This window comes from Saxophila tyrrhenica, assembly GCF_035928015.1.
Source record: "Saxophila tyrrhenica strain CCFEE 5935 chromosome Unknown scaffold_5, whole genome shotgun sequence".
Classification (NCBI taxonomy): Eukaryota; Fungi; Ascomycota; class Dothideomycetes; order Mycosphaerellales; family Extremaceae; genus Saxophila; species Saxophila tyrrhenica.
Window position 1 is genome coordinate 1,187,615 of NW_027041737.1, and position 21,824 is coordinate 1,209,438.

The 21,824-nt window shown below is 54.6% G+C and overlaps 9 protein-coding genes across 9 annotated transcripts; 5 read left to right on the forward strand and 4 right to left on the reverse strand.

The window, feature by feature from the left end:
* Positions 1-40: 40 nt before the first annotated feature.
* On the reverse strand, positions 41-1,050 carry LTR77_003878 (uncharacterized protein; the record flags this gene model as incomplete). The annotated part of the gene is made up of 5 exons (XM_064801133.1): positions 41-349; positions 421-519; positions 577-665; positions 739-919; positions 976-1,050. 5 exons carry the CDS (start codon positions 1,048-1,050, stop codon positions 41-43), a joined length of 753 nt encoding a protein of 250 aa, XP_064661084.1.
* A 752-nt stretch (positions 1,051-1,802) lies between these two features.
* On the reverse strand, positions 1,803-3,687 carry LTR77_003879 (uncharacterized protein; the record flags this gene model as incomplete). The annotated part of the gene is made up of 3 exons (XM_064801134.1): positions 1,803-3,082; positions 3,204-3,350; positions 3,408-3,687. The coding sequence occupies 3 exons, from the start codon at positions 3,685-3,687 to the stop codon at positions 1,803-1,805; spliced, it is 1,707 nt and encodes a 568-aa protein (XP_064661085.1).
* Positions 3,688-4,266: 579 nt separating this feature from the next.
* AMS1 (Glycoside hydrolase, 38 vacuolar alpha mannosidase) lies at positions 4,267-7,515 on the reverse strand (the record flags this gene model as incomplete). The annotated part of the gene is given in 2 exon segments (XM_064801135.1): positions 4,267-6,842; positions 6,858-7,515. The coding sequence occupies 2 exon segments, from the start codon at positions 7,513-7,515 to the stop codon at positions 4,267-4,269; spliced, it is 3,234 nt and encodes a 1,077-aa protein (XP_064661086.1).
* A 499-nt stretch (positions 7,516-8,014) lies between these two features.
* Positions 8,015-8,727, forward strand: LTR77_003881 (uncharacterized protein; the record flags this gene model as incomplete). The annotated part of the gene is made up of 2 exons (XM_064801136.1): positions 8,015-8,227; positions 8,278-8,727. 2 exons carry the CDS (start codon positions 8,015-8,017, stop codon positions 8,725-8,727), a joined length of 663 nt encoding a protein of 220 aa, XP_064661087.1.
* A 58-nt stretch (positions 8,728-8,785) lies between these two features.
* Positions 8,786-9,586, forward strand: LTR77_003882 (uncharacterized protein; the record flags this gene model as incomplete). Its single annotated transcript, XM_064801137.1, is given in 2 exon segments — positions 8,786-9,047; positions 9,060-9,586. 2 exon segments carry the CDS (start codon positions 8,786-8,788, stop codon positions 9,584-9,586), a joined length of 789 nt encoding a protein of 262 aa, XP_064661088.1.
* Positions 9,587-10,457: 871 nt separating this feature from the next.
* LTR77_003883 (uncharacterized protein) lies at positions 10,458-11,139 on the reverse strand (the record flags this gene model as incomplete). Its single annotated transcript, XM_064801138.1, has 4 exons — positions 10,458-10,535; positions 10,586-10,633; positions 10,691-10,996; positions 11,056-11,139. The coding sequence occupies 4 exons, from the start codon at positions 11,137-11,139 to the stop codon at positions 10,458-10,460; spliced, it is 516 nt and encodes a 171-aa protein (XP_064661089.1).
* Positions 11,140-11,641: 502 nt separating this feature from the next.
* LTR77_003884 (uncharacterized protein) lies at positions 11,642-14,512 on the forward strand (the record flags this gene model as incomplete). Its single annotated transcript, XM_064801139.1, has 2 exons — positions 11,642-12,404; positions 12,459-14,512. The coding sequence occupies 2 exons, from the start codon at positions 11,642-11,644 to the stop codon at positions 14,510-14,512; spliced, it is 2,817 nt and encodes a 938-aa protein (XP_064661090.1).
* A 570-nt stretch (positions 14,513-15,082) lies between these two features.
* CPA2 (carbamoyl-phosphate synthase (glutamine-hydrolyzing) cpa2) lies at positions 15,083-18,829 on the forward strand (the record flags this gene model as incomplete). Its single annotated transcript, XM_064801140.1, has 4 exons — positions 15,083-17,110; positions 17,229-17,302; positions 17,364-18,654; positions 18,722-18,829. The coding sequence occupies 4 exons, from the start codon at positions 15,083-15,085 to the stop codon at positions 18,827-18,829; spliced, it is 3,501 nt and encodes a 1,166-aa protein (XP_064661091.1).
* Positions 18,830-19,677: 848 nt separating this feature from the next.
* On the forward strand, positions 19,678-21,603 carry LTR77_003886 (uncharacterized protein; the record flags this gene model as incomplete). The annotated part of the gene is made up of 7 exons (XM_064801141.1): positions 19,678-19,879; positions 19,929-20,278; positions 20,330-20,415; positions 20,474-20,742; positions 20,800-20,855; positions 20,913-21,313; positions 21,375-21,603. The coding sequence occupies 7 exons, from the start codon at positions 19,678-19,680 to the stop codon at positions 21,601-21,603; spliced, it is 1,593 nt and encodes a 530-aa protein (XP_064661092.1).
* Between the last annotated feature and the right edge of the window lie 221 nt (positions 21,604-21,824).

Here is a 21,824-nt window from a genome sequence, read left to right on the forward strand (position 1 = left end):
ATTTATTACCTCTCTCTCACTTGACGATTCAACCATGTCGTCACACATAAGGCTTCACACTCCTCGCCGACCCTTCACTATAAGGCGGCGCTTCTGTCTCGCTCCTCATGCTGTTGAAAGCCGTCTCATCCGTCACTCCACTCCAACGTGCCGTCGTACCGGCCCTGGAAGCAGCTTGGGAAGGCTGATGAACATAGTTGCTCGGCTGCTGCGTCGAGCTTGGGTACGTTGAGCTCGGCCTTTGGTACGCTGAGACTGCATCCTCCATCAGGTACCAGTTCTCCTTGGGCGAGTTGCGGGGCGGCAGCATGCCACGCTTCTTGAGGCGGTGGGTGCGGATGATGGGGACCTGGAGAACAGAAAGAGGGATTGGTTAGTAGGTGTCGCCCAAAATCATCACGAGCTCTCATCAGTACTTACCAAGCTGGCAAGGAAGACAATAAGAGCGACGATAGTTGTGGGGATGGCGACGTAGCGGATCGTGTCGTAATATCCGGGAGGAATGAGGACGGTGCTGAGCTGGTGGAAAATCAGCAAGTGCCATTTTCACGAGGACCAGGGGTATGCTTGACTGACGGGGAGGTTGGCCAGACTGATGGCGAACGCGAACCAATCGAGGCCGAGGGTTAGGTGCCAATGGATATCGTTCGGTCTCTTGTGCGCGACTGCACCGCGGACAGAGTTGTCAGCGTATTCAAAGCTGGCGGAGCTGCTGCTTCGGCATTCCACATTACTCACACAAGCCAATGGCACCCACGAGCACGGTCATGCTCGAGAATACTGTTGCAGGCAGGAGCGTCCATGCCATTTGCCTATAGGTCCACGTGTCGGGATAATCATAGACCTGCAGGCCGTACGCTGCGACCCAATAGACCATGAGGCCGGCGGTGAGGCCTATCAACAGCGTTCCGAAGGTGACCTTTGCGAGGTATTAGCGGTCTTGTAAGTACATACAATGAAGAGATTGCCGCTTACCTGGATCAAGCGGGCAGCGAAGACGAACTTCGCCGACTTTGCTGAAAACGCGTGGTCTACGTTGTGGACGGCCATGGTGGTGCTGGGTGTGTGCGCAACTTGCCCGTGTTATGCGGTCGAACAGAGCCTATAGATGTATGGACAGCAGAAGGAGGCTATGAAATCTTATTGTACCTCCATACCCGCAACCCCGCCCTCAGGTCATACCCGTCATTGAAACGGCATGCCACGGCCGGACGAGTCTTGGGAGTCTCTACCATTGTAAGGAGGTGGTTCAAAGAAGGTGTTGCAAGCAGGTTTAGTACACAAGACGGGACGACTCCGAGGCCTTGGGTTAAGGCTGCCAAATTCTCCCGCTACTCATTGGCCTTGAGGCCCCGCCATGCTGCAGTAGGTTGCTTGGACAATCCGATGCCAATTCTAGATAATGAGTTAGTAAACGATCAGGTGCAACATTCATCTGGTCTGTATGTGCTGGTCGATTCATGGCATTGGACGCAACGATATGGGCCATTGAAACCACAATCACCATTGGAATACGGCTGCCTGCTCATCAAGACCCGCTCTTGCAACGAACATGATTCACTTGGTATAACGGCTTCTTCGGAAGTATCTCAGTCTCAATGGCATTGGCGAACACAGCCTCATTGAGTGTGGCTGTCGACCGTCAATCGCTTCTTCATCCTGTCGGAACACGATGCACTGCCTTTGTAGATCGCTATGTGCCTTCTCGAGCTTCTCCACCATCGTGTTGAGCGGGCATGACAAGTAGATTTGCACCTTACGTTGACAGACAACAGTACCAGGTGTGAAGGCCAAGGCAGCGTTCACAGCACACCAATAACTGCCACAGCCACCACTGCCCCAATCGCCAGCGCAACACTGCCTCGCACACGGCCTGCACCGTTCGTCGCCGCAGGAGTAGCAGAGCTCGTAGCATTCGATCCACCAGTGGTTGACGAATTCTCTGCTGCCTCATCCGCCCTCACAGCACTCCTCCAAACTTCCACCACACTCTGATCGGGCTCGCAGCGCGTCCCACCGTCCGGCAGTGTCCCCTCCTTGAAATAAGCCCTCACATACCTCGCCACACACTCCGATGGATCCGCAAAGATCCCATGTCCATACCCACTATGCGGTAGCACAACACTCCCTTCAAACCCTTTACTAGAGGTGTAGGCATTTACCAATGGCGTCGCCGGGTCGAACTCGCCGTTAATATACAAGATCGGCGTCTTAGTCGTAGCTTTGAAGACCCCCCAGTACCGTTCGCGAGCCGGTATCCGCCATTGCGCGGAGATCCAGAGGGGCCAGTATGCGATGTCGCTGAAGCCCGGGCTGATGGTGGATTGGTACTCGACTTGCGGGAGGTACTCTTCAGTGGAATTAGCGATGAAGGTGGCGTCTCCCGAGCGGATTCCCAAGATGGCGTTTTCTGCTGTGCCGTAGGTTTCCATAGATGGTGGAGCGGATGTGGAGCCGTTCAGTAATTCTGCGATTGTTGAGGCGAGCATGGGCCAGGTTCGGGGGAAGTAGAGGGGATTGATTATTGAGAATTTGAGGGCGAGGTAGGCGAGATAGGCTTGGTCACCGTTGGTAGCGTTGCGTGCAAATGGTGTGAGAGCGAGGTTGATGGCGTCGAGAATGTCTTGCGGCGAGTCGGGCTGGAGAAGGGTGTACAGGTCGCAGTCGTCGGTGGCGTTGTAGCACGTTTGTATAAAGCCTTGGAATGCTTCATCGGTGTCAGATGTCCACTTCCCGTAATGGCCTGCTCGGTAGTCGTAAGGATTGACGTTGGCATCGAGTACCATACTCTCCACACGGTCAGGGAACATGGCGGCCACGTAGCTGCCCAAGGCTGTTCCGTACGACCAGCCGTAATAGCGGAGCAGACCGTCTTCATCCAACGCGTCTACAATCTCCATTATGTCTCGAGCGACGAAAGCCGTGCCGATGAGCGTCGCCGTCTCGTCTTCTCGATTCTGTGCATAGCAAGCATCTGCGACTTGACCAGCTGATTGCCATGCGCCTTCAAGAAAGACTTCGGTTGTGTTTGTGCTGACAAGGTTTCCAAGCTCATCACGCTTTCGAGAAGGTACTGTTATGCCTGATGTGATAGACGAGTGTGTCAGCAAGAACTTCAAAATGGGTGAGCTGGAGGCAGTTGGGCACGTCGTATCGTGCACCTTTGCCTCTCTCAGACGTTTCCACCAGCCGTCAGTACTTACCAGCTACAGCAGAAACGTCACACTGGAACGGTATCGTGTTGCCCGTTCCTCGAGGATCCCAAGACACCAGATGCCACTGAGCTCCAATGACATTGCGTGCATTTGCAGCGTACGCAGGCAGGTTTTCCGCTCCAGTACCGCCAGGTCCTATGCCAAAGGTGTAAGCTGACAACGACCTCGTTATAGGAATGACATGCACCTTACCTCCAAAATTGATGAGAACGCTTCCTAAGACCGGCTCCTCCGTGGCCGGCACTCTGAACAAATCCAGCTCCAACGGGCGCGAGGACAGATCGGTGTAGTCTAATGGGACGTTGAGCGTTGCGCACTCAAATGTGGTGCCTTCGACGCCATTGATCCTGGTTATGTTGTTGTTCAGCTCCTGGCAAGGTTGGAAGTCGATGCCAGTCTGGCCAGCTTGTCGACGAACTGCGCCAGCAGTCGCGAAGAGGCCTAGAGCGGCCGAGAAAATGAATAGTGACATGTTGAAAGACTGTGGGCCGGATGCAGAGTTCTCTGCAGTCTTGTGGAGGACGGCGACATGCTATTGGAGTCGTCGTAGGTATTTAAATACTTCCTTGTTCAGCCTCGTACCTGCATTCGACTCGAAGCCACCGGGGGCTTGCTGGCTTTGAGGTCTTGGCCATTGGACGAGCTAGTCCATCCTTGGAGCCATGTGCCGCTCGAATTATCCCGAGTGTCACAGCTCTGTACCAATCTTGGGTGATTGCAGCAAGAAGCGAGGCAGCCTGGGAACAGTGTCCAGCCTGGTGGTTGCCAGGTTCCTCAGCCGGAGGCCTTCCACTGCCGAATCGAGCCTTGGAAACGTGATGGTCTTAAGCATCGCCACCACCTCTTTGGAGTCATTTGCTCCCTATGACAGATGGATAAAGAAAAGAGATTCCACACTTACATCGTCGTCCAGCTTTTGGCTATGAGACCAGGGAACTCCTCCAAGTTGCAGATTCTTGTCCATCGTCTTTCAGTATGAATACAGTTGCTTGTTCCTATGCATGATGCCGGACAATCCCTGATGCCGGACAATACCCTCTTCGTTGGTGACTTACTCCAGCCGCAACTTAAAAGTAGCGACCTCAAAAGCCCGCAACTCCACCTCCAGCCCCTCATCCCCAATGCTCATCTCTTCAAGCTCGTCCTCCAGCAAGTTGCACTTCCACGCCTTGCCCACCTTGACGCCTCCCATACTAATCGTGCCTCGACTGAGTCCACCCAGACTGTCGTACATCCTGAGAATGACGTGCCTGCCCTTCTTCGCCGGCATATCGCCATTGCTCGCGTCCTCATCGTCTTCGCCGCGCTTGACAGTGTCCACGATGAGCGATGGCGAAGAGTCAGAAGTGAGTTTGAAAGCAGAGAGCAACTTATCAAGTTTCGCCGGGTTCGGGTGTGAAGCAGTGCGCAGCGGATAGTTGAAGTTGAATCCAGCCCGCACCGTCCTCTCGTCCAGCGGGCCTGCGTGGGGCAGGATGGCCCATCTGATGTGATGTCTCTTCATGTCCGCATGCGCGTCTGGCGCCTTTGGAGCTCGTAGCAAACTCAGACGCATTGTCTTGCCGGCGGTTGCGAAGCCGTACTTGCTGTCGTTGAGGATACTCATGCCGTAGCCGTGCTCGGAGAGGTCGGCCCATCTGTGGCAGCAGACTTCGAATTTTGCCATGTCCCAGGTCGTGTTGTAGTGTGTGGGGCGCCTGACGATGCCGTATTGCGTTTCGTATGATGCTTCGGTATTTGTGATTGTGGTGGGGAACTCTACTTTCAGGAACTTCATGGTCTCATGCCATTCCACTTCGGCGTCGACATCGACCTGCGATGGCTGGTTAGAATCGACGGACGCCGCGAGCGAGACGGTCGTCGTAATCCACGACTTGTCTGAAATCTGAGTGGTGGTGCTGACAGCCACACGTTCTGGCCCGGCCTCCGTGATCTTAGCCTCACTAGTCGCCTTGAGTTCCTTGCGGGATTCCAGATGATACACCTCGACGTCCCAGGCTTGCCAGTAGAGAGGCTTGTCGTCGTATATGACAAGCTGGTTGGTCTTGGAGCCTTTCGGAACAGTCTCTCGCTTCGCCTTGACGTCGTACAGAGACGTAATGGCGCCACCTTCAACCTTGACTTCGAGATCTTTGTTCTTGAGCACGAAGACGTCTGAATCGACCTGCTCGACGGACGCAGCGATGTCTTTCGGCACATTGCTGACATTGATACCGCCATCAATGAACCCGTACCTCTTGGGCTCGGTAGAAGTTGGCATGTGCAGTAGTCCCTTCCTCTCCCAGCCCAAGGTGTTGACAGCCTTTGGCAGAGAGCCTCTCGACCCATCATCAAAGCCGAGCGCCTCCATTGCGTCCTCCAGCAGCCTGTTGCCGGTCTTGAACACCTTCGCATACAGCTCGTCCGAGTCGTCGTAGCACATCTCGATGGCACTTCCGGGCAAGCAATCGTGGAACTGGCATAAGAGAACATTTTCCCACATCTCATCAAGATCCTTCTTGGGGTACTTGTACTTCTTGTCGCCGCCAATGGTCGCCAGCGTGGCCAAGTACTCGATGTCGTGGAGCAAGATCTCGGCCTTTCGGTTGTTCCGCTTGTTGGCCGCTTGACTCGTGTACGTGCCACGGTGCAGCTCGAAGTACAGCTCACCGTACCATGTGACGAACTCAGTCTCGCCAGTGGCAGCCTTCTTCTCGAGCCGGTCGAAGAAGTCTTCGACTGTGCCGCCCATCTGCACACGAGGCATACGCTCGCCGATCTGGTCGCTCATGCCTCGACATCTTCTGAGCTTCTCAAGCTGCTCGGAAGTCGGGCCTCCACCGCCGTCTCCGAAGCCAAATGGCAGGAGACTCGTAGCATCTTGATCCATACTCTTGTGCTGGGTGACGGATCTTGTGACATCGCCGAAGTTTGCCATGGCAGTGTAGGTCTCGGCAGGTGCCATGTGGCAGATAACCTGGCTGCCGTCTAAGCTCACCCAATTGAATGTAGTGTGAGGGAAGTTGTTGATGTTGTTCCAGCTGAGTTTCTGCGTGAAGAAGCGGTTCATGTCAGCCAGTCTGCAGAGTTGCGGAAGCTGCGTGGAGTAGCCGAATGTGTCGGGCAACCAGAAAGTACGACATCGTTGACCGAAGCGAGACTCGAAGTATCGCTGGCCGTAGACGAATTGTCGGACCAAGGACTCCCCTCCAGGCAGGTTAGTGTCGTGCTCTACCCAGCTGCCGCCGACTGTCTGGAACGAGCCCTCTTTGATGTGCTTCTTTACTCGATCAAATGCGTACGGGTAGTTCATTTCCAGCCACTTGAACTGTTGTGCCTGCGATGCTACAAAGCGATGCTCAGGGTACCGATCCAACAAATCGCATTGGTTCGACCATGACCGCACCACCTTTCGCTTCGTCTCAGCCCACGGCCACAACCAGCAGGTGTCGATATGACAATTGCCGATCCCTTGCACGAGAGGCATCTTGTCGCTCTTGTAGACGTCCGCAGAATCGATCTTGTCACCAAGATAGCGCTTTGCAATCTCCCGGCAATCCTTGATGCAGGCATCTGACCCATCCTCCGCAATAAACTTGTCCATTATCTGAGTGCATATCTGCAGAGCTTGATGCTCCTCCCAACTATCTTCAGGAAACTCACGTGCAGCATCACCAACAATCCAGAAGTCGTAGTACAGTGCGCGGACATCCAGGTTGACACTGACGATATCTGCTTCGCGGACTGAGAAGTATCTGTGCGGATCTAGCGGCTGTATTGTATCTCCTCCTGTTGGGTTCCCGAACATCTGGTTGCACGCCATCTCAATGTATATGGTGTTCTCCTCCCCAGCTTCTCTGCACTCGGATGGCAATATCCATTCCGTGCGGTTGTTTGGACTCAATCCTTGTAATGGCTTCCCGTCTTCACTCCATACCATTGCCTCGCAACCAGACTCCCAGTGGAATTCGAGTTGACCATTGTATGACCAGTCTTCGGGAACCGTGAACTGCACTTTGAACCAATGCGTACTCCAGCTTGGGCCGAAGCTGTCGCCTTTCTTCGCCTTGCGATACTCGTTGCCTTTCTTGGTTGCCTCGTCGAAAGTTGGCCGAGACAACTTCGGGGCAGACCATACATGCAGCTCGATGTTCGGCGATCCAGACATTCGTGCATCGTACAGCTTGCTCATCAAGTTCTGCTTCTTGTACTGGCCTTGTCCGGTGAACATGCGTAAGCGCTCGCGGTAGATGTTGTGGATCTGCTTGCCCTTTGGCCGCTCGGCCAGCTGGGGGTAGGTGGGTTTGAAGGCGGATGCCATGATGTTGTTCTGTTCCCCTCCCATCTTCTTGTTGGATCTTCAGATGTCAGAACAAGTCCGACTACACAGCTGTCAGGTACAGGAACAACCAGAGAGATCGGGGTAAGGCAGGGCAAGCTCTCCCCAGACGATCGACTTCGTCACTGCGGCTACTTCCTAACTGGGGATAGGCCATCCTGCCTCTTGTTTATCCTCCTTGACATCTCATTGTCCCGCGTCCTCCATCTTCATAGACGAAAAAGCAGCCGCAGTCCGTACCGCAGGGCCCACTGGAGATGGGCAGGTTACCTTTCTTATTGTATTACTTGCGTCTGCTTCGTCCTAACGACATTGCTTGTTTTCGGTTACGTCACGTCCATGCTAGAGTGATAGGCTGTTTGGGTGATCCATCAGACTAGAGACCTTCCATCTTGCCGAAGTCATCATTCAAAAGAGGTCCCAGGTCCGGCACTTGCACGAGTAGGTTAGGCACAATTTTCCTTGCATTCTTTCATTCATCATGGACACCCTAACAATGAAGCATGGGCTTGCGTCCGCTATTCCTTCTCTACCCATAGATCAACACGACATCGATTCGTTGTCTCCAGGACTGAAGCGGGAACTCGAGCGATTGGAGCAGGAGTTTTCAGTGGACGCCGAAAAATTGAAGGAAATCAGTCTGCAGTTTGAGCGAGAGTTGGAGGATGGGCTATCCAAGTATGGCGCCAACATTGTAGGACTGCTTGCCATCTCAAATGGCATCTTTACTAAAGAGGATGCCAGTCGATGAACGTAACCTGGGTGCTGGGCTGGCCAGATGGACACGAGAATGGTTACTTCCTGACGGTCGACCTCGGTGGCACCAACCTCAGAGTCTGCTGGATCCATCTCACCGAGCGCAGTGGCGATATCAAAGTCACCCAGGAGGAGTATAAGCTTGCAGATGAAATCAAGACTGGAGGGGCAGAGGAACTATTCGACTTCATCGCGCAGTGTCTTGGTGAATTCATCCGACAGCACGATCTCAAGGGCACGAAGGAAGATCCACTTCAGCTGGGCTTTACTTTCAGCTATCCGGCTCACCAGGAGTATATCGACCATGGCAAGCTCGTCACGTGGACTAAAGGTTTTGAGATTGCGGGTGTTGAAGGGGAGGATGCTGCTGGATTGCTAAGAGCGGCTATCGAGAAGAAGGCAAGACATCCTCATCCTGCCGATGGCATCTTTCTCTGACTGTTAGCAGGAGCTTCCAATCCATCTTGTGGCGTTGATCAACGATACCACCGGAGCCATGATCGCATCAGCATACAACGACCCCGAAACCGTTATCGGAGCCATATTCGGAACGGGGTGCAACGGAGCGTACATGGAGAACGTCGGCTCTATAAGCAAACTGAAAACAGACCTGCCCCCCGAGACACCCATGGCCATCAACTGCGAGTACGGAGCCTTCGACAACGCCCACAACGTCTTGCCGCTGACAAAGTACGACCACAAAATCGACAAAGAGTCCCCCAAGCCAGGCGAGCAGGCTTTCGAGAAGATGAGCGCTGGTCTGTACCTAGGCGAGATCTACCGACAAGTCGTCCTCGAGCTGTACGACAGAGACATCCTCTTCAAAGGCCAAGACGCCACCAAACTCAGAGCGCCATACGTCCTCGACACCGGCTTCCTCTCCGCCCTCGAAAACGACACGAGCATAGCCATGTCCACGACCCGCAAATCCTTCAAAACCGTCCTCGGCTTCGAAGCCTCCGCCGAAGAACTCATCTTCTCCCAACGCCTCGCCGAAGCCATCGCCGTCCGGGGTGCTCGACTTTGCACTTGCGGGATCGCAGCCATCTGTCGCAAGAAAGGCATTAAGTCCGGGCACGTGGCGGCGGATGGGAGTGTAGCGAACAAGCATCCGACGTTTAAACAGCGCTGGGCGAAGGCTTTGGGGGAGGTGTTGGGTTGGGATGAGGATAGGGAGGGTGATCCGATTACGATTACGAGTGCGGAGGATGGGTCGGGGGTGGGGGCCGCGGTAATTTCGGCGATGACGTTGAAGAGGGCGCAGGATGGCGATATGGCGGGGATTAAGGAGAGTTGAGTGGGTGTGGTTATAGGGAGCTGTGTCGCTGTTTGTTTCAGTCCAGGACGTTGTTGGCACGTATAGTCGGAATGTAGCTCTTCATAGGTACAGAGTTAGCATTCTTTTGGTCCGCCGCATGTTCTAATAGCTTCTACACACTCCATACGTTTACTCTCATGCTTCTGACTTTGACCCCTAACCATCGAAAGGTCGTACAGGCGGAGCCGCCTCCGATAGCCGCTAAAACCATTAAATCACCCAATTTGGACAGCAAAAATTCGCAACGCCCACCAAAATGAATCTCACAAATGCAAAAAAATGGTCACACGAGCCTTGCTGCCTTTGAATGTGGTTGAACCACAGGATAGGAATAGCCGAAGGCGGGGCTCTTTTAACAGTCAGAATGGGTGTAGGATGCAAAGGATTGATTGAAACTCACCGAACCCGCGACCTTGAGGTAAATCTCTTAATGAATAAGAGCCACACGCCTTGGAGGACGTTAGCTAGCATTCGATGGGGCAGAGGGGCGAGCTTATACTCACTCTACCGATTGAGCTACCCCGGCGATGATTAGTGAACGAATATGTAATAATAATATATGTGAGCTGTGACATTGGGCTCAGGAAGAAAGATGGGCCGGAAAGACGGAAGGACGTCATTCTGGGTCATGGAAGAGTGGAGAGTACTGTTTGAAAGTGGAGAGAAAGAGAAAGCATTTGGAGAAATACCCATATTCATTACTGACCGCTCTTGAAGGAGGTTGGTGGGTACTACGGCTGCATCTCGGGATAGTAACGACTGCTCGGTTGGGTGAACAGTCCAGAACAACTCGCGGGAACAATCATAGCCTCGAAGATCGTTGCTTCTCCAGATCGGAAGGGCCAGAGAGTCAAACGATGTTCTTGTCCAGCCACTGCTCCCAGTCGTCCTTGGAGAAGCTGCTGGATATCCCCCCTTCAACCACCCCCTTTGGATCGTTAGCAGGTCCGGACAACAGCCATGCGTGACTGTGCGTACGTTGAACAGCACTGTCGGTGTGACATGGACACCAGTCAAGCGGTTGGCCTGTATCAAATGTTAGCTCGACAAAGCGGCAGAGGTCGGAAGGAGGCATTATCGTACCTTCACCATCAGCTTGATATCGTTCGTCACCTGATTACCGATGTTGGTGTTTCCATCCTTATCCGGCTTGTCTCCGACCTCGAGCTTAGAGTAGATGGTCTCCTCATCCAGACCGACACTACCAGCGATCTTCGCCAGCCGGCGGTAAGTCTTGTTGCGCTCTTCGTGAACTACATTGACGTCGAAGAACTCTGTCTGCTTTTCGAAGAGTGCTTTGCTGAACTTCCAGAACTTCTCGGAGTCGGTCTGCAGGACGGCTGCACCGGCTTCGTGGACCAGGGTAGAGGATGGGTGCCAGGGTTGGATCTCGAAGAACGTAAGCGAACTGAGCGCATAGCGTGCTGCTGACGGATGGATTGACCCACCTGCTGGCGGAAGATGATCTGCAGCTTGTCCTGGTACTTGGACTCCATGATGGGGTAGACGCCAGTGTAGACGGTGTCGAACATTTTCTGGGAGAACTGTAGCCATTCAGCTAGATGATGCAGTTGATCTAGAGCAGTTACTCATACCGGGCAGACATAGTCAAGGACCGGGTGAAGGTCAGCGAGGTCCTTCTGTAAAGCATGTTGTAGACGTACACAGTTCGAGGGTATGGAGGGTCTTCTTTCCGGTCACGCCAGCGGCCAGCCTTTGACCACTGAACCTTGGGTTGAGCGCCATTTCGGTATAGTTTCGTGGTACTAGTCTTGAGCAGAAGTTCAAGTGTTGTGTTCTCTCAAAATCTAGAAGAGTTGAAGCTGCATTCACTCTCATGATCGACATGGCGTCAGCGTTGAAGCGTGGGGAAGGAGCGATCGGCAACGCGTGAGAACGCGTCTTCCGAAACATCAAGGACAAAGTATTTCTCTGCTACATCTCTATTCCATCTTATCTTGCGCGAAAGAGGCTGAGAGAGCAATCTAAGGTATCCTGATGGATGGAGGAGCGCAGGGATGAAGCAGCGTCAACATGGGCATCCAAGCACTCCCGCAGACCACCATCCGCACACTCGGCTCGACCCAGGTCCTGACTGATCCCGCATCAGTGGTCAAGGAACTTATCGACAATGCACTCGATGCTCACGCCACCTCAATCTCCGTAGAGATCAGCACTAACACCTTAGACCTCATACAAGTCCGGGACAATGGCCATGGCATACCGCCAGAGGACCGACTTCTGGTGGCGAGACCCCATTGCACCAGCAAGATCGGCTCAGAAGAAGATCTCAAAGACATCGGTGGATCATCATTGGGCTTCGGAGGCGAGGCGCTTGCCAGTGTCGCCGAGGTGAGCGGCTCTCTAACCATCAGCACTCGAGTTGAGGGCGAGCAAGTCGCCACGGCCATGAAGATCAACCGGCAGGGCGAGGTCACTGGTCAGGATCGGGCTTCTCTGCCTGTTGGCACTACGATCAAGGTGACTGACTTCATCAAGTCACATCCCGTGCGAAGGCAAGTGGCGCTTAAAGCTACGGAAAAGACCTTGAAGAAGATCAAGCAACTGCTACAGTCTGATGCATTCGCCAGGCCACAGACCCGGATCGCACTCCGAATACTGAAAGCGAAGCACGACAAAGGCAATTGGATGTACGCACCCAAGCCTGGTGGCAATGCAGAAGACGCCGCTTTCAAGGTCGTTGGTGCAGCCTGCGCTTCCCAATGTACCTGGTCAGTGGTCGAGGAGAATGGCTTCAGTCTTCATGCTTTCCTTCCTCGTGCCGATGCGGATACAAGTAAGGTCAGCAATATCGGATCCTTCATCGCCGTTGATGGTCGACCGGTAACAGCTTCCAGAGGTGTAGCCAAGCAGCTGGCGAAGACGTTCAAACAGGCTCTGTCGAAGGCAGGATCTCCATTGCAGGGAGCGAAGGAGCTCTTCATCTTCTTGGAGATCAAATGCCCACCAGCTAGCTACGATGCGAATGTCGAACCAGCTAAAGACGATGTGCTCTTCGAAGACCCGGAAGTCGTTGTCACTGCCGCGAGGCGTCTCTTCGAGGCGGTGTATCCTGCTCAGCCTGAAATGCCCAATTCGGAGAGAATGAGCTCTAGAGACCACAAGACCGTGCCTCACCTCTCGGTACCGGATGAAGAGGACTTTACATCATCCCTTGAGCCTCGTCGCGCAACATCAAACACCCCACACCCTCCAAGCCCAGAGTCTGCAGTGGACAGGACTCGTGGTCTGTTTGATCTGAGACCGGCTCGCCAGATGCCAGAAGATGACACAGATGACCGAGTCTTCTTTCGTTCCAACATGTATGGATGCGATGAAGAAGATCCTGATTTACCTGATGCTCGCCCACCAACTGGCCGCACCGAAGCTGATTTCGAAGAACTGCGTCAAGCTCGCAAGGATATCAACGTATCGAACCCATGGGTCATGGCCAAGCTTCACACTTCCGTGCGCCGGCCCGCGGCTGCGGAGGAGAGCAGCGGGCCCGCTGAAGTCACCCCTACGTCTTCAAATCAACGCAGGATCCGAGGCGACGCAGACGACCAGGCAAATGCACTGCCGACGCCCGGACCTTCGTCGCCCTCAGTACGACCCAACGACTTCCATCCTTCAGACCATGTGCCTGGCAGGCACTTTGGGAGAGACGGCAGGATGATCGAATCGCAGATGCTGCCACCTCCACTGCCGTACATGCGACCATCATCTCCAATGCATCTTGGGCCAGAAGGTTTCTCGTCACCACCACGCGAGCGTCGAGCTCCTGGCTACAACTATGCGCTGCCTCTTCCAGAGCAACCTGTGGGTACTCCTCTGTCCTCAATACCGGAGATCACTCCCCGAGCGCGCCGTAGCCCTAGCCCCAAGAAGCAGCTCCAGCAGACGCACACCAACCGACCCTTTGTGTCGCCACTTCAACGCGAGCAAGGCGAACCTGAGCGGGAGAAGGTCTGGTTCGATCATCTAGAGCGTATTGACCGCCCACGCCGCTCGCCTGTCAAGCAAGGGCCTGGGGCAGGTCTGGTAACTCAGGGCGAGCTAGGTGATTTGACAGATGAACTACGCCCACTAGCACGCCCAAAAAACAACCGGGACATGAGAGATTTTGTTCAGTCAATCGATCTCACCCAAGACCACTCAGCTGCATCAATTGTCGAAGGGCGCGACTACCCAGCCTCAAAGCGTGGCCAGTCGATGCAGCGCAATCACTCTCCCAAAGCTACAGACGATTCTAAGAACGCGGCGCCAGCTGATGGTGCGATGCTTACGCGTGGCTTCATGCCAGCCAGCGAGCTTGCAGATCTCGAAAGCCATGTGGGCGGCTTCGAGAAGTCTGAGCAACGACCGACCAAGCGTCGCAGGACCAGCGAGGGCCGCGTGCTACGTGAAGTAAGCAGCAATGCCAGAGCAGGCCCTGAGGGCGTTGGCGGCGACGATGATGAGAATGATCCAAACGTGGAGAGGCGTAAGACGGCTCAACGCCGCCGAACGACAGACGGCAACAAAGTGGGCAGGGGGAAGTCATCACGCTTACCGTTGGAGCGGACGCCAGCTGGTCAAGGCACGCACAACATTGTTTCTACGTTCTCGACCACTGCACGAGCGATTGCGAACGGTTTCAAGAAGATCGACCAAGACCACACTCTGCTCAACTGGGAGGTGTCGGCAGACGACACAAATGACGCATTCGCTTCTGTGAAAGATTCTCAATCTATGTCGAAAATTTCCGACAGGCTCCACGAGCTTCTCATCAACCGCTTGTCTGATGGCGAAATGGTACAGGATCTGGGCGAGCTGGTGCGGGATGCACTTATGAAGCATGGTACAACGGAGGACAACGATACGCCCATCGAGCACGGGACGTCGGATGATGAGACAGCGCTTTGAAGGGTTTGCTATCTTGCTCACGAATCTAGCTGGGCGTTGGTGGGAGTGTGTTGCTTTTGAGATACCCCTGGAGTGTAGTTGGCTGGTCTGAGATGGCTGTGACGAATAATTGAGTTGAGACATGAGCTCCGTGGTTGAAAACGATCGCACTGTGCATATGGTTCACTTGTTGAAGCTCCTCCCCCGCCGAAGACGGACCGCCAATGGCTGCAGGTGCAAGAAATTTTGTTGCAGAAGTCTATCCTGGCGCTTCAAAAGAAACATGTGATAATGCGAAAGTTCTCGGCTCTGTCTATACAAGCGGCATTTTATCTCAAGTCATTCTCTACGATCATCAAGTTCCTGTACCTTAACACGTCTTGACGTGGTCGTTTTGTAAAAGCAGCTATCGTCAGCAGAGGCTGTCGCGATAAGGAAACTTTAAAACAGAAGCTTGGGCCGCCATACCAAAGCGGTCTGTAGAGTCACTTTTTTCTTGCTCGTCCATCCACCCGACGATATCGTGGTAGCGAGCCTCTCAAGGCCTCTGTTGAGTGCCGTTACACTCCTTGTACAACGCCGTAACACCCAATGGCTCTCAGCAGTCGCGTCACGCGACAGCTGCAACGCGAGCTCCTCCAGCAGACGAGGCAGACTGTTCCACGGATTGCTCGCCGGACGTTCGTCTCGCAGACACCACGATGCACGAGACATGACAGACCTGGCAAGCCGACAGTTCAGCAACATGCCCGGGCTCTGCACCGCTCGGCACGATGCTCGCAGCAGAACCAGACGGAGCTGGCGCCCAATGCGAAGGCCTACCTTGACAGCGGAGCCATTGCCGGAGCACAGGACCTTGTGGACGTCAAGAAAGTGCTCGTGATCGGCTCAGGAGGACTGTCAATCGGACAAGCAGGCGAATTCGACTACTCAGGATCACAGGCACTGAAGGCATTGAAAGAGGCTGGCATCCAATCCGTCCTGATAAACCCCAATATCGCTACGATCCAGACTGCGCACGTGCTCGCGGACGAGGTCTACTACCTCCCAGTCACGCCGGAGTATGTCACGTACGTGATAGAGAAAGAGCGGCCGGACGGCATCTTCTTGTCGTTCGGCGGGCAGACTGCGTTGAACTTGGGGGTCAAGATGGATGAGATGGGGATCTTCGATCGGTACAACGTCAAGGTGCTCGGCACGAGTATCCAGACGCTGAAGACGAGCGAGGATCGAGATCTGTTCGCGAAGGCGCTCAATGAGATCGACATACCTATTGCTGAGAGCATTGCTGTCTCGACGATTGATGAGGCGCTGGAGGCTGCGGACAATGTCGGGTACCCGATTATTGTGCGAGCTGCCTACGCGCTTGGTGGACTTGGATCTGGCTTCGCGGAGAATGCTGAGGAGCTCCGGAATCTGGCTGCTCGCTCCTTGACGCTGTCACCTCAGATCCTGGTGGAGAAATCGCTCAAGGGCTGGAAGGAGGCCGAATATGAAGTCGTCCGGGATGCGTCCGACAACTGCATCACTGTATGCAACATGGAGAACTTTGACCCTCTGGGCGTGCACACCGGTGACAGCATTGTCGTCTCGCCTTCGCAGACCTTCAGCGACGAGGAGTATCACATGCTACGGACGGCGTCGATCAAGATTGTGCGACATCTTGGAGTTGTCGGCGAATGCAACGTGCAATACGCTCTTCAGCCCGATGGACTCGACTACCGGGTGATTGAAGTCAACGCTCGCTTGTCTCGCTCATCTGCCCTCGCCTCGAAGGCCACCGGATATCCTCTCGCATACACCGCAGCCAAGATTGGTCTCGGCCACACTCTGCCTGAACTGCCCAACGCCGTCACACGAACGACAACCGCCAACTTCGAGCCCAGCCTGGACTACATCGTCACCAAGATCCCTCGCTGGGACCTCTCCAAATTCCAAAACGTCAACCGCTCCATCGGCTCGAGCATGAAATCCGTCGGCGAAGTCATGGCCATCGGCCGCACCTTCGAAGAGAGCTTCCAAAAAGCCATCCGCCAAGTTGACCCCAAATTCGCCGGCCTCCAAGGCGATCACTTCGAAGAAGACCTGGACGACGTCCTCCGCAACCCCACCGACCGCCGCTGGCTCGCGGTCGGCCAAGCCATGCTCCACGAAGGCTACACCGTCGACCGCGTCCACGAACTCAGCAAGATTGACAAGTGGTTCCTCTACAAGATCCAGAATATCGTCGACTGCACCCACGAGCTCGAGGACCTCGGCTCCCTGTTCGGCGTGAAGAAGGAACTCATGCTCAAAGCGAAGAAACTCGGCTTCAGCGACAAGCAGATCGCCAAAGCGGTCAATAGCACCGAGGACGAGGTACGTGCGCGCAGGAAGAATTTCGGCATCCGCCCGTGGGTGAAGAAGATCGATACGCTGGCGGCGGAGTTCCCGGCGGATACGAACTATCTTTACACGACGTATAATGCCAGCAGTCATGATGTGAAGTTTGACGACCATGGGATTATCGTGCTCGGGTCCGGGGTGTATCGGATTGGCAGCTCGGTGGAGTTTGACTGGTGTGCGGTGAATGCTACGTTGAGCTTGAAGGGGTTGGGGAAGAAGACTGCTATGATCAACGTGAGTCTGCTGTTCCAACTCTTCGACGCCATATGCTAACCACTGATCATAGTACAATCCCGAGACGGTTTGACCTCCTACCATTCCGTGCTCGCAATTATGCTGACCTGTGTCCTAGTACTCGACCGACTTCGACGTAGCAGACAGACTCTACTTCGAAGAGCTGAGCTACGAACGAGTGATGGATATCTAGTATGCATTCTTGACACCGTACTCATGAGACACATACTGACTTGATCTTCTCTCCTTGCAGCGAGCTCGAATCTGCCAGTGGCGTTGTGGTCTCTGTCGGTGGCCAACTGCCACAGAACATCGCACTGAAGCTACAGGAGACTGGCAAAGCCAAGGTGCTCGGCACTGATCCCAAGGACATTGACAAGGCCGAGGACAGGCACAAGTTCTCGCAGATCCTGGATAGCATCGGTGTCGACCAGCCGGCATGGAAGGAGCTCACGAGCTACAGCGAAGCCAAGCTGTTCGCGGACGAAGTCAGCTACCCGGTCTTGGTCCGTCCGAGCTACGTGCTCTCCGGCGCCGCCATGACGGTGATCCGATCAGAGGAAGAGCTGGAGGAGAAGCTCACTGCCGCCAGCAGCGTCAGCCCAGACCACCCGGTCGTCATCACCAAGTTCATCGAAGGCGCACAGGAGATCGACGTCGACGCTGTGGCTTCGCATGGCAAGCTGCTCGTCCACGCCGTGAGCGAACACATTGAGAACGCGGGTGTCCACTCAGGCGATGCATCGCTCGTCCTACCTCCTCACAAACTGCCACAAAACGTGGTTGACCGCGTCAAGGTCATCGCAGAGAAAGTCGCTAAAGCCTGGAGCATCACCGGCCCCTTCAACATGCAGATCATCAATGCCACCAATCCCGAAGGCGGCGACAGTCTCCTCAAAGTCATCGAGTGCAACCTCCGCGCCTCCCGCTCCTTCCCCTTCTCGAGCAAAGTGCTGGGAACCAACTTCATCGACGTCGCCACCCGTGCGCTGCTCGACAAGGATGTGCCTGAGCCCGTCGACCTGATGACCGAGAAGCGCGACTTCCTCGCCGTCAAGGTGCCCCAGTTCTCCTGGACCCGTCTAGCAGGCGCTGACCCCTACCTCGGCGTCGAGATGTCGAGCACCGGCGAAATGGCGTGTTTCGGCAAAGACATCGTTGAAGCCTACTGGACCGCTATGCAGAGCACCATGAACTTCCGCCTGCCACTACCCGGTGAAGGATTGCTCTTCGGCGGCGACACCTCAACAGCGGATCTAGGCGCTATCGTCGACTACCTCAACCCGCTAGGCTATAAGCTCTTCGCTGCTAACCAGGAGGTGAAGCAGCACCTGGAGCAGACGTCCAAAGACGGCATTGTGTCGGTCGAGGTGATTGAGTTCCCGAAGGACGACAAGAGGGCGCTACGAGAGGTTTTCGAGAAGTACGATGTCAGGGGTGTGTTCAATCTGGCGAAGCGGAGGGCGAGTAGTTTGGTGGATGAGGATTATGTGATGAGGAGGAATGCGGTGGATTTTGGGGTGCCGTTGTTTATGGAGCCGAGGGTGAGTTTGAACATTACCTTGAGGTACGACGGCTTTTGAGAGTTGTGCTGACAATGAGTGATCACAGACTGCTGTGCTCTTCGCACAATGCATGAGCGAGAAGCTGCCGAAGAAGGAGGGTGTGCCGTCGGAGGTGAGGAGGTGGAGTGACTTTATTGGCGGGAAGCCATTGTAGAGCAGACAGGCGACTGACTTACTATACCCGCATGGGTTGGCGTTGTTGTGCTGGATGGCTTGCTCGCTATTAGAGGATGGATGTGTTGTAGAGCGTTGTAAGATCGCAATGATCTGGATTTCGCGTTGCTTGTCGAGCGTTAATCCCATTCAGCAGGACACTCTACATTTCGCTCGGAGCGCCATAGAAGTACAGACACAACTACACCAGCTTGCTCACATCCCCCACCGTTCCTCCAGTTCAAGCAGAACGTCACACGCGAACCGACGTCGGCACAAATCAAAGCTGGAAAACACCGTCGGCTCAATCGTGGCGTGCATTAAGCTCCCCAAGCTTCTCCGCGTCCCTCCACATGGCGTCTGTAAGCTTTTCGTACCAAGCCATTTTCAACGTCGTTAGACGCAACGCGGGTGCAGAGGTACAGATACACCGGAAGTACGGCTTCCATTTGTGATCGTTGTACCACGATATTCCAGTGTCAACATAGTCTCCGATCCTGCGTTCGTGGGCCTCATGTACAATCGTCGTTCTGCAACTTCTAGCTGATCAAGACTGACTTCTATCCGACTTCCAGAGGTTCCGTTTGATTCTCAGTCAGCGGCAGTCGGCCACGTGTATGGCAATGCAGGTCCTACGCATGCCGAGTCGGAGTTTGAGCGCCGTCGACGTCTTTGTTCGTGAGGGGTCACCGCCGTAATAACCAAGGCAGATGAAAAGAGTAGCTTCTGTGGAACCCAAAACTGCTTGTGTTCGACTTCATGGCCAAGTAAGACTCTTCTCATGTCTCCTACTTCTATATCGGCGTAGCTACCTCCTCTCTTCATTGATCGAATTGAAGACCAGCATCCATGCAACCCTACTTCGGCCTTCGCGGCTCGAAGCTCAACGCTGCGATATGGGCCCTCGCGTGCTTCTGCATCATGATCTTCGGCTACAACCAAGCGGTAGCCGGAGGCGTGTTGACGTCGGAGTCGTTCCAGAAGCAGTTCCCGCAGATGGATACGGTGGATACGGAGGGGGCGGAGAAGAAGCATAATGCTACGATCCAAGGTCAGTACAACCCAACATGAGATCGGGTGTTGGGGTTGACTGGGTCCAGGAACGGTGCTCGGAATCTACGTCTTAGCAGGCGTGTTCGGCAGTCTAGCCTGTACGTTCTTAGGCGACGTCTGGGGCCGTCGATGGACCATCTTCGCTGCCACTGCGACCGAGCTCGTTGGTGTGGTCTTGATGGGAAGCTCATTTGCGTTCGCTCAGTTCATCGTCTCTAGGATACTGGTTGGTCTTGGAACAGGAGGCGTCATCGCCACGACATCGGTCTGGCAGGCAGAGCTCTCGAAACCACATAGTCGGGGCTCCCACGTCTCCGGCTTCGGGATTTTCTGTGGTATGGGGCTATCGTTGGCGTTGTGGATCGATTTCGGGGCACACTATGTGCAGAGCTCTTTTGTAAGTCACCACTGATGAAGTGGACGAGCCTGTGCTGACACGTCCACCTAGGCCTGGCGTTTCCCGTTCCTGATCCAGATCATCCTGTCTCTCACAGTGATGACCTTCATCTTCACCCTGCCAGAGTCCCCGCGATGGTATGAACCGGCTGCCCTCACCCATCATTCCTCCAATGCTGACGTAACCGTTTCGCAGGCTAGTTAAAATGGGCCGCATCGACGAAGCCAAAGGCATCTTCAGCGCCACCTACGAGGTCGACACCGACTCCGAGACCGTCAGCACCAACATCCGTGATATCCAGCTGTCCATTGAGATTGCGCAGAACGCCTCTCTCGGTGCACTGTTCAAGATGGGCAAGCAGCGGACCCTCCATCGTGTTGTTCTGGCGGCGACGATCCAGATGTACCTGCAGATGACGGGTGTGAATTCTGTGACTTCGTATGCTTCAACGATCTTTCAGGAGAGTAAGTTGGCAAACCCGTTCTGGAGAGTATTCTTCCGGACGCTGATGAACCACTCAGATCTCGGCTACCCAACAACCAAAGCCGACATCCTCGCCGCCTCCTCCCAGATCGTCGTACGCCCTCCCGATCCCTCCTTCCCCCAACCCCCTTCTTCTAACCACCCTCACCAGATCATCCTCGGCAGCATAGTCTGCAGCTACACCGTCGACCGCTTCGGCCGCCGCACCCTCATGCTCCTCTCCGCCGCCAGCATGTCCACCTGCCAAATCGCCCTCACAGCCCTCGGCTCCCAACCCCAAAACACCGGCTGCCTCAAAGCGTCGGTCTTCTTCATCTACCTCTACTACTTCGTCTACGTGCTCGGGTTCCTGGGCGTGCCGTTCCTCTACGCTTCCGAAATCGCGCCGGTTCATCTCCGCGCCGCGGTGTGTGGGATAAGCACGGCTGTGTCGTGGTTGTTTAATTTCTTGGTGGTGGAAATTACACCGGTGGCGTTTACGACGATTGGGTATCGGTATTTTGTCGTGTTTGCGGCGGTTAATGCTAGTAGTATTCCGGTGGTTTATTTCTTGTGAGTATAGTCTTGGCCCTGTTCGTGGGTCGGGGTTGGTGAGGGCTGACCTTTTGTACAGTTACCCGGAGACCCGTGGACGGTCGCTGGAGGAGATCGATGAGATCTTCACAAAGAGCAACAGCGTGCTTGAGCCGGTGAAGGTGGCGAAGCGGCTGCCGCAGAAGCATCTGACCGAGATGGTACAAGCAGACGAGAAGACTGGTGAGGGTGTGGAAAGGCTTGAAGACATTGGCGCCGAGGAGAAGGAGAAGGGAGGAAGCGATGACGGTAATGGCTCGGTTAGTTAAGCTTACGGACTGTAGTGTCGAGGCTGTAGCAAGTGCCTCGGAATAAAAGCTCGTATCGCTACGTTGGATGGCAGCAATGCCCTTTCCAGCGATCATCTTCCATCGTCTACCACGTCAGAGATCCTGTAGGATTTCCAGGCTGCTGCGAGCACAAGTCAGTGGCAGTGTCGGTAATGCCAGCCATCATTTCATCGCCATTCCAGCAAAATCCACCCTCACAC